The sequence below is a fragment of the Malaya genurostris genome, chromosome 2 (assembly GCF_030247185.1).
Source record: "Malaya genurostris strain Urasoe2022 chromosome 2, Malgen_1.1, whole genome shotgun sequence".
NCBI lineage: Eukaryota > Metazoa > Arthropoda > Insecta > Diptera > Culicidae > Malaya > Malaya genurostris.
In genome coordinates this window covers 298,455,951-298,467,949 of record NC_080571.1, presented here as the reverse complement: position 1 = coordinate 298,467,949, position 11,999 = coordinate 298,455,951, and the positions used below count along the sequence as shown (strand labels likewise).

Below are 11,999 nucleotides of genomic sequence, written 5' to 3'. Positions count from 1 at the left end.
AAAACTCGCCTTCTAGCTCTGCCAACCAGTTCGACTATCTCAAGAACCCTTGGATGCACCACCAACACTACCCAACGCCCATCATGATTCGCCATTCTTTGCAAGCAAGCGCGCATCGACCAACACTCACATCGCACACCAACACAACTGCAACCGGGAAAGGGAGGAAAAACATTTATTTATTTATATTGAAATTTCTTGTTTGAATCAAAACGTGTAAACAAATTGTACATCTTAACCCCCGACGTTTACAAACTGTACGACTCTTATTTGGCCAACAGCCAGCGTAAAACCGGCCCGTACCGCATGTTTCGAAGGCGTGGTCTATCAAACTGCATCGATGCGATGAGACCAACACAACACAACACAAAAATCACATTAGCGGCGACTAAAACCTGAATCTGCGCAAGCGATCTGCTCTCCGCTTCGACAGGCATGACAGGCAGCCGCTGCAGGCTCTCCCAAATTCATGAATGGCTCTCCAATGTCGAGCTCGCTCACGAGCAGTATCCGATATTTGCTACGAGTGTATGCGTTCGGCCCGCAAAGTGCAATGTGTAGAACGAGAACGGAAAACCCGTACGCTGATTGGTCGAAAGCAGGGGTTGCATTGTACGGTGATTGGCTTTGCGGTTGTTTGCTTTTGACTTTGTCGACTACATCACCGGTCGTATAAAAGCTGTCGGGAGGGGAAGTGCATAATCAGTCACGAACTTGTAGCCATTCGAGTAGCATCGTTTCGATTTGTGCGAGAGTGAATCATTCGTTCTTGCATCAATGAGAAAACCAGTTTTAGACATTTGACACAATTTCGGATAGTCAATTACAGTCGGTGCTGGACCGGTGCGAGTGACAGACAAGGATTCAAACAGTTTGAAGATCGTTTCAGAAAATAATAACGTTTACCACATGAGTGGGTTGAACAAGTGATATTCTATTTAAAGACAAAGAAAAAACATTTTAAAACGTATAACAAGTGTGGAGTGAACTATGGTTAAGATTGAGGCCGCAACCATGAATGGACAAACAGTGTTTAGTGTGGCCAGAGCGCCTCTAAAATCAAGCTTCTCGATCAACTCAATCCTGCCGGAAACGGCCATGCAGACATCGCCTGCACAGACACCATCGCCATCGCCACATTCGTGCCATTCACCGATCGGATCGGAGGAACAGGATCATGATTTCACCGATACCGAGTCGGATTTGGACGTTACCGGAACTCCGCCACCAATGGATTGTAGCAATAAGGAAAAATCCGACGATACCGAAGAAGGTGCCTCGAGTCCGAAGGAAGGCGAGAAAAAAGGTAACGAAAAACCACCGTACAGCTACAACGCACTGATCATGATGGCTATTCGTCAAAGTGCTGAAAAGCGACTAACGTTGAACGGAATTTACGAGTACATCATGCGCAACTTTCCATACTATCGTGATAACAAACAAGGCTGGCAAAACTCGATCCGCCACAATTTGAGTTTGAACAAGTGCTTTGTGAAAGTGCCTCGCCACTACGACGATCCCGGCAAAGGCAACTACTGGATGCTGGATGCGTCGGCCGAAGATGTGTTTATTGGAGGATCAACTGGAAAGCTTCGGCGCCGTTCGACCGCTGCTACCCGTAGTCGTCTGGCCGCCTTCAAGCGTTCGCTAGTGGGTCCAATGTTTCCCCCACTCGGTTATCCTCAGTTCAACCAGTTTATGTACCCGTCACCTGCCCACGCTCAAACTGCACTGCTGGCTCAAATGTACTCCCGGTATTCCCCGTACGCTCCGAGCATAGCACCCAAACCCGCACTGCAACTTCCACTGCCGTTGTCCGTCGGTGGTCCGGGATTCGGAATGGATCGGTTGCTAGCCGCCGGAGTTGCTCCTCAGCTGCAGCACCAGCACCAGCAAGCCCAGGCCGAACTGTACCAAAGACTTCAGTATCAGCAACTCCTTCAGCACCACGCTGCTCAGGCTCAAGCGCAGGCCGCTCATATGCAGCAGCTAAGTCCCACCGAAAGACACCAGCCGCACTCGCCAACCCTGCCCAGCCAACCATCCGGAATGCCCGCCCCGCCACAAGGTTCCCCGACGGGACCAACCATCTTCAAACCGATCCCGAGGCACAGCTGAGAAACGCCAAGTGCCACCGCCGTCGACGAGGATACCTTCTAGTGCAAATATTTATTTAATTGTTAAAGTCGAGTTTACTTAGAGTTCTGCTACAGACGAATGATGGCAAATGCCACACCAGTGATATCTAGAGGAGAGAAGTTAGTTTCGATTGCTGCTTCCAGCTCCGTCGTTCCCGAGGAAGCTGGGAACGTGCTCTCATAATAGTGACTTAATTAGTCTCACGAGTAATGTTTTTTTCCGTGAAAAACAATTGTTGAGTAACTTGTAACCGTAATTGTTGACGAATTGATATCTTTGTTGCAATTGTAAGATACGCATTCAAAGGAAAGCATCACGCGTTGTAAATAATTGTACATTTATCCTGAACAGAAAGTATTAGCAATTTTTTAGTAGTTAAGATCGATCAGCTATATAAATTATATTTTTGCAAAAAAAGAAAATCAAATCAAGGTATAAAATATAAAAGAATATCAAACGAAAATTGAAAATACCATCTTCTCACTCCACTCCACTCAAAAGAAAAAATCGTCCGTTCCGTTGATGGAAAATTCGTCTGCGCAAACTCAACGTTGGAAACAACCGGGTGAGTCGATCGCTTTTTCCACTCAAATTGTGCTGATTTTCTGCCCTTTCTCCCCATTGGGAAGCATGTTCAACTGGTGGTGGCTACAACATTTACGGCTATGTTCATTCGCCAAAAGATTACACTCGTCTGCCTCTTCATTATCTGCTGCTTGATTGGGGGAAATGGGTAAAATTTTCGCATCCCAAACCAAGGGGGAATAACAGCCCTAGCGAGGAATCGTGGGAAAAGACTCCCCTATTTGCGGATAAAATATCAGTATGAAGCTTTGCTGCCCGACACCGTAGAGGAAGGACGATTTGTTTTGGCAAATAAAACAATAAAATCCTGTTGCTTGCCGTTCAAAGGTTTCCTACGGCTCCCGTAGCCCTGACGGGGGACCGGGAAGAGAGAGGGGCACGAGAATTCCGCTACGGATGCAAGGATCCCGATGATCCGGTACCACCGGATGGTGAATAATGACGCGTTGTATTTTGACAGCAAGCACTCACATTAATTATTTTGCCTTTAGTGCTGCGCTCAACTGTTCAGCGTTTTGTGATTTGTCTGGAGGAAGGAAATGCGAAAATCGGAAAACAAAAGCGTTTCGTTGCTCGACGCGATTGTCCGATGTTACGGGAGAACGGGGAATTCGAGAGAACAGTTAGGGTAATATGAGCAATAGTTGGTTCCAGCGCATTGATGGGGCGGTGTAATTTGAAATTATCGATTTGTAACTTTTTCACTACGTGAAATACTTTCTTTATAAGAAAATTTTTGCGCAAAATGAAATCATTTTATTTGTATCTGTGATATTCAAAACATAAATATTAGTATTCCAGGGACTTTTTATTGCAATTGATTGGCCTATTTTACTGTAAATTATTAATATCAATCATAACAACTACAAAACCCTTAACGCCAAACAGAAGGCAATCAATTCCGATGGAAATGATTCTGATTAGAGTTCTATATTCCATTAGCACGTGACATATATAGACTTTCTGCCAACTTCGATATCTCATCAACTTACTCATGGAATGCTAATTGTCAGTCATTTGAATCAACTGACTAATGATGGAATAATTGTATGAATCTTGTTTTCAATCGCAGTAAGCTATAGATATGCAAAGTGGGAGTTATATATATATTGGTTTTAATCGGAACGAAAAAAGTCTTCTTTAGCTGATCAATTTTAAAACTTTATGTCTAACTAATGTCGGTTATTATCAAAATCGATTGGCATAGTAAGTACGACGTGATCGTTTCAAAAGATCTTAAAACTAACTTCTCTATGTTTACTTTTCTCTTTCGAATATTTGGGAATATTAGTTCTTTTTTATCGTCACAGCAAACCTCAACTCTTTGACATTTCAGTAACACTGTTTACATCCTCGCAAGGCAATTTGTTTCAACATTAGGCAAACATAAAGAAAATCCTATGTTTACAGTCCTACTGAACTGTCAAGTTCATATGTGTCGTTATGATAAAGAAACTAATTACACAAATGTTCGTAAGCAAAATGTATTATTTTTATGTTCGTTTTACACACATATTAATGAAGTAAATGTGAAAGGAAAAAAGTTATCAACAGAATAGAAAGTAAATAAAGAGAAACTGCTATTTGCATACGTGACCTTATGAAATGTTCTCGTCGAGTTGTTCTGCACAACATTCTTGATTGCTGATTGTGCTGGTGACATAAAAACGTAATTCTTTTGATGGCGGAATTCAAGGGACAATTACAAGCAATGTTACAAAACGTAAAAGCTGTTTTCCTCACTATGAAAAAGGAAATTTCGTTTATATTTCTATATAAAATGATGTTTTTTCACGAAGATTTATCTTGCGGTCTTGCGAAGAAGACTACTTTTGCGTCAACGAACATTGGTTGTTTTTCTTCGATTGGAAGTAGAACCTTAACAAGAATGCACACTACGAAAAAATGATGTAAATTAACTTCTCAAGAAAGGAGCGTCGCAATTCATTTGAATATAAATTTCAAGGCATGCAAACATAAATCATATCATCCACTTCACAGCTAATGTAACTAAAGTTATTTAAAATCATCACCCATTACAAAGCGGCATGCTTGAATTTATGTCAGCTCAGTGAAATCAAAGTAAACATTTCGTAGTATTCATTTTTGATGTGCAGAAATTCGGTACTTCTTGTGAGTAGATAAATTTTCCTGAGCGTGCAGAGAAAATACTGAACTACATATCGAAACCAAAAACTCTACTACATATCGAAACATGTTATAATAATAACGGAAAAAAAATGTTCAAAATTTAATTGTAAAACCCATTTGAAGACATACTGTGAACATAATAAAAGAATAATCACAGTAAACCAAAGAAGAAATTTAATATGTACTTGAGTTCGAAAAAGCCACTTCGGAATATTATACAAAAATTTTACGTCAAATCATGGCACACTTGATTCTACCAAACACTTTGTACCAAGCGATTTTGTTCGTAGTTGTACTGTTTTCGAGACTCTCTGCAACAAATGAATGGATGATTTTTGTTCCAATCGTTAGACCACAAAGTATCCAAAATGGAATATTCATTGCAGATTAGTTATAATGACAATATTGAACGTGATTCGCGTTGGAATTGAATGGACCTGAAATAATCAGAACACAGTCTATGCAAACTAATTTAAACTGTTCTGAGAGACAAATCTGGAAACAGATTCAGATTATTTTTTTACTATTTTTACCTGGAGCTGTTAGCGGAGTATTTTCAAAAGTTGCACTATTTATTTACCATTTAATTCCACTATTGTCATGTCATGTTATTACACTTTCACAAATTTACTACACTTTAATGAAGCGTAACAAACGTTACAATACAGATACGCGTATTAAGTTTGTTTTACCAAATTTATAAAACCGATACACTGAAGAAGAATGTAAATAACATTCCGAAATACGCGTATCTGTATTGTAACGTTTGTTATGCTTCTTAAAAGTGTAGTGACTTTGTGAAAGTGTAATAACATGACAGTTAAATAGTGGAATTAAATGGTACATAAATAGTGCAACTATTATTTTTTCAGATTGGAGATATTTCTTTGTATTAGAGCAATTCTTTTAGATCCGAGGATATTTTTGTTGATTAGAGAAATTTTATTGAACATCCGAACTTTTTTTTGGAAAAAGGAAAGACTTCAATTCCGAATTCCAAATATAATTGTCGTACCAGTTGTGTTAAAGACGATCCATTCTTCCTTTCTAGCTCATATATATTTCATTCTTTAACAATTTGTTTTTCGGTCTTAAGAATCGTTCTGTGCTTAGTGTTTTGATCGATTGTAGTTTCAGGGAAAAAATAAAAAAATCACTTGAGTCGAAAATTCAATTGAAAACAACTAATAGTGAAAATTAAATTGGGATGCAGAGATTTGTCAATAACTGAGACGGTAGTTTTTAATTAATGGTATATTTTTTTTCAATACAGCTATCATGAAATTTCTGTTTTGAACAATTTGGCGTTCAATTTCGTGCTCAAAATATGTGTGTGAACATATAAATAAAACTTTCAAATAATCTCTTTTATATGTGGGAACAATATTATCATTGTTATTAATATCATTTATTTTTCTTTTTTTTTGTATTTCGCAGGGGGATATAATATTGTAACTTCACTATTTTTACGTCTCGACTTTTGGTGAATAACTTAGACTACATATAGTCCGATATGGAACTGAAATGTGTGGGATATAAAAATAAACTATATTCATTTCGTTAAGTTATGCTGTATAAAATATTCGAATCATGTCTGTCAAATTTTTCTGTGCATGATATGAATTTTTTATTCACTACTCTAAAGTGTGAAAGAGTATAACTTTGGGTTCAAAATTGACACTTTGATAGTTATTTTCAATTGAGGGGCGGGGGAGAGGTGTGGGTTTAGGTTCAACAAAATAAATTCAAATGTTTTGCAGGAGAAAACGCATCATTCGAACAACATTTTGTAATTTTTTCGATGAAAAATATTGAAAAATAAGAGGTATTTTTGAGAACGCTTCTAAACAATCATGATTTGCGGTTTCCACTGTATCTCAGCGCAGACTAATCAGAAGTGCACAAATTAACGCAGCTTAGTTAGAGAAGAAGTTTTTCTAGACCCCAACGTTTCTGTTTGATTTGTTTTTAATTTTTGGTGGTTGTTTAAAGTGAAAATTACGATTTTTCACGAAAAAATTCGCCATTTTGTTGCTGTTAAACCTCCCCAAAGTAACAAACAACGAAAAGGAAAACGTTGGGGTCTGGTTTTTATATGTAGAAAATGTGTGCAAAAACTGAAAAAAAATTGGTGCAGTAGTTTTTGAATGACGATGGACACGTACTTTCAAAACCTGCTTTCGAGGAAAACGCGTTTAAAGGTTTTTGTTTATAAAATCAATGGAAACAATTAATCAAACATTTTCAAAAAATCATATGTTTTATAATTTATTATAATTAAACATTTCAAGAATGTTTTGTCAAGTTTTGAAGTCAAATGAAGCAGAAATGGTAAGTCAGTGCGCCAAGCTCTTGCTTCTTCGTAGAATGAGATAGCCATAGATAAAGGTCCATAACTTCCAGAGTTTCGTTGCAATAGGCTTGAAAATATCACAGAAAATTTTTAAAATATTTCAAATAAGAAAATATAAATAAAATAATAAATGGTTTTTTCAAAAGTGTTAGACCCTATCCGCCCCTTAAGGGACAATATACAATCATTGCTGTAAAACGCAGAAGCAGTTTTCTTCGCTGTCGTTGAACTGAAATTCAAACGAGAAATATAAGTTTTTACTAATAAACTGATGTTTTTTTCTCAAAGATTCACCTAGCAGTAGCGAAGAAAACTGCTTTTGCGTTTTTCAACAATAGCTGTTTTCCTAACATTTCAAGTAGAGCTTTAAAGGCTTATTTACCTTCCGGCTCAAGAAAAGAAAAACGAACTGAATTGATCAGGATTCTTAGCTCAACTGCATATCGAATCCCGCCGGTGAAGGGCCAAAAGAAGTAATTATAGTTAATCGATTGAAAAAAAAACTAGTAGGACAAAAATTCTAGACAAAATTTATTCCACCCTTCTCTCTTATAAACAAACATAAACATTAGTAACCGGATGAAAATCAAATCAAACGTTCAAAAGTCATTATGTAAGAGTTTCAGGATTGAATTTCAGACATCATTGTTCACTGAATTTTCACAACATTAAAAAATTTTTTTAAACATCGGCCCGGTTTACAGTCAACCCAACGTGGAAAATTGTTTTGTTAATTTTACTGATGTGAATTCTCCAAATCTAACAATGGTGGTTTAGAGACAATAGCCCGAGCAAACTGTCATATGTTTAAAGGTCGATTTTTCTCCTTCGGCTAGGCCAAGGTCCGCATAAGAATGTTGTAGATACCCTGGTTTTACTTGTCTTAATAGCGTAACAATAAGTAGAGTAGTCGGTTTATTTATGATAATTGATTATAAAATAAATTTTAAAAATTGAGGATTAATTTATTGTTAAAAGATACCTTGGATTTTTACAACCAATTACAATTGATATTAACTCCTTATATGCTTATATTTCTGTGTATTCTAATAATCACAAATCGTATGCTTAAAGAAATATCAATTCGAATACACCAGCCTTATAGCCATTTTCGTGATTTAAACTGGTACTAAAACACTTTTCCAACACAATTTTACAATTGTTCAACAATAGTGGAATAGCTTTTCTAACATATTCAAAGGAAATAATCTTACTCTGATGATAATGACACAAAAAAAATTGAAAAGCTGCTATTCCCTGCCAATTTTACAAAACAAAATTATTATTTCTTCTAAATGTTATATAGAAGTTAAGTGAGGCGAATGTTGAACTCTTGTTTGTATTAAAGCAAAATCCACACTCCATGGTAATTGAAAAACGGTGCTTTTACGATTTTCTGCATTATTTGATTTCCTTGGAAAGAATCAGCCAACCCGGGGAAACTAATTTGTAGGTGTAGGAAATAATATTCTCTAAATACATTGAACTATTCGACATGCTAATGAGACTATCTGTCACACAAAAACAAAATTACTTCTGAAGTAATACTTCGTTTTCTATTCAGTGAAAAGTAAAACCTTGGTATTACATTTCTTTTGTGGAATTTGTCTCATAGCATACAGAACCATTGCATTCCTACAATACTACTGACACTAAGAATCAAAATAATCAAAATTTTATTTTTTTAAAGAAAACATGCAAATGGATTATTAATGAACTGTTGCAAGAAATTTTTTTTTTCAATGTTATAATATATATTTTTAGGCACACTGCTTAAGCTCTAAGATGCCAAGGGTAATCTAATCTTAATTAACTAGTAACTTAAAACTAAATTGTAAGAAATTATTCAATAAACACTAAAATATTTCATTTGTATGATTTCAAAGGATTTTCTAAGCCTCTTCATTTCATTTCCGCATAAACTGTAACTGTATTGTTAAATAAAACACTATAGACCATAATTTGCTATGGGAATGTTATAAAATCCAACATTAACAAAAAATAAAAAAAAAGCGCGGTAGAAAAGGGAATAGTTTTAATTTAACTGTTTCATAATATATAAATCGAATTTCACAAGAATCAATTAAAACATACCAAACGTGTGATGCAAAGGCGTGAAATTACATTTGTCCGTACTGAAATTTGTTGTATAATGCAATACGTGTTAAATTGGCTGTAAGAATAATTATTTCTCAACATTCGTAAATGTCAGGCTTCGGACACGAAAATTTACGCGAATGTTATGGTTTGTAATTTTTTGCATTTTTTTTAACAATTTCCACAATTACATCCGCAAATCTCGTTTTTTTATTCAAATCATAGTTTATGAAAGTTAGATACTTAGAATACAAAACTTCATCATAATGCAACGATTGTCAACAGGAAAAATTACCAAATTGAAACAAACCGTTTCAGTCAACACATTTGCCTTGGGAATTCCCCAACTAGCTTCATCTCAATTATCGGGAGCGGCTGGTCAATTCAAACGAAAGAAAAGAAGAAACCAATGAATGTGATAATGTCCTTTACCTCGAACAATACAAACGACCCGCTTTTCGCGAAATTTCTGCCCGGTTTCCTCAGATGTGCTATTCCTAATTATGATGCTTCCCATTAAGCGAGATACAATGTGTACTTTCGAGGAGGGCTCACCCGCCCTCAAATTCCATCGGCAAATATCTACCATGAAACCAAATAAAGAACATGCAAAATCAAACCCGCAAATTGGGGAGTTTGTTTAACTACCGCAAGTGACCCTACCTGCACGCACGATGCTTTACCCGTAATCTCACATGTTGGCACGGTGAACGGACAGGCAGGCTAGCTAAATGAACTCACCACACGTACCCAAATCGGGCAATACTCATAGAAGAATTCGCATCGGGCAATCCAGACAGCGACTAGACGGTCTAGGGTCGGGTAGTTGTTTGTTTTCCGTCGCTTCTCGATTTCATCTGGTAATACTGAAATTGACTTGCTGGGTTGACTTGTTCGGTTGACTTTTGCCGAAGGGCATAATATTCAAGTAAAAGTATAAACATTTATGCATTAAACAATTTTTGCTTTTCTAAAATATTTGAAACATAAGCAGTGAATATTCTTGGTCATTTTACTATAAATTTTATCATGACACTTCTAATAAATTTCGGGTAACACTTCTCTGAATTGTTACGCATAATGTTTAAACATTTCTTTCTAACACGAATAAAATAATGTGCATTTGCAAAGTTCATTAAAATTACGTTCATTATATCAAGAAAACAAAAACCTGAATTCAGATTCGCAGGTTCAGCTATCAATGAAAAGATAGTCACATTTCAAAGTCAACCACGCCTGCACTTTTTCGTAGCTAAAATTCACTTAACACTCTTCCTTGTGCACTACCTGTATCTAAAAACAAGTGTTGCCCGATCCAAAGTGCTCGTTCAGTGTTACCTGATAATAGGTTATGTCACATTTTGTTGCCCGATGTGATTTTAAAGCCCATTAGAAAAATATGTTTCGCGTACATACTCGAAACTACAAAAAAAACAATAGCATTTAAATATGGAAAGTGTATTTTGGATGACTATCATTATTACTTTATTACTGTTGAAATATTTATAACAGACCATTTTAAATAGTAATATGTCTTCCCTCACATTGCATCTGGCAATATTTTAATACAGAATTAATCCTAGCTTCAACGAATAGTATATACAGCAATCTAGCAAAAAAAAAACAGGTAAATCGTTAATCAATCGCAGCAATGCCTTTGTTTCCTTCCAACATGACATTTTGTAAGTAATTAGAGCATGACCTTGACTGACATGGACATTTCGTCTAGTCATCAGGTATCCCATTGTATTCGAACATCCATTGATGGCCGAACACTAAGCAAAGAAAATATCGTTCTGTGACTTCCATTTGTATCGGGCAACACTTGTACTTAACTACAGGTAGTTGAGAAACTGTCTGCAGACGAAAAGGCGTGGTGGCAATTTAACTTTTGAAGCATTTTAATGTTTCCTGTATGTATTTAGTGACCTTAGCTCAAAAAATATGTGGATAAAATTACATCTTGTGATTGTAATAACTCCTATGTAGTCATCATTGAATACTTATTGGTTTAGTCGGATTTCTTCTCTATTCACTGTTTTGCATATCTGGCAATACCATTCGAATCATTGTTCTCTTGGAGAGATCAGCACGAAAACGAAATATCATCAGGTAACACCATTCATACACAGTCCTATACAAGCACGTTTAACACTGTTCGTATCGGGTAATCCCATTCAAACGGAAGCATGAAAAGACATTAATTAAACTAAGGTTGAATGCTTTTCAGAATGTGTGTATTAGATTAAACAAAACGAATATGGACCCCATAGGTTTATATAAACGAGAAAGAATTCCAGTTTTATACATCGGGCAACACTGAAAACAGTTTTGTGTCAGGGTTCACCATCTGGCTGAATATTCAATCTATTACGTAAGTAAAAATGGTGAACGTTGTTCTTCAGCGTTTCAATTGCATTCATAACACAGTATAGCAAGGAATGCTATTCGAAATCACATTTGCTATTTATTCCTAAATTCCGATAAAAAACGACTCGATTAATTTGTCTAAAGCATAAAATTGATGTTGAAGTGTTTCAAGATAACCCAGATAAAATCATGGTCAGTAAAGAAAATAACGCTTCGAAATCCAATCTAATTTGCATCATCTCAAATTGCGCCAATAAGTGCCTCAAATTTAAAAAAAAAGTTTTTTTTCATCTATCAGAAAAAA

General features: G+C 36.3%; 1 protein-coding gene across 1 annotated transcript; it reads left to right on the top strand.

The window, feature by feature from the left end:
* Nucleotides 1-715: 715 nt before the first annotated feature.
* On the top strand, nt 716-2,590 carry LOC131430735 (fork head domain transcription factor slp2-like). Its single transcript, XM_058595929.1, has one exon. The coding sequence runs from the start codon at nt 991-993 to the stop codon at nt 2,116-2,118; it is 1,128 nt and encodes a 375-aa protein (XP_058451912.1). The 5' UTR covers nt 716-990; the 3' UTR covers nt 2,119-2,590.
* The last annotated feature ends 9,409 nt before the right edge of the window (nt 2,591-11,999 follow it).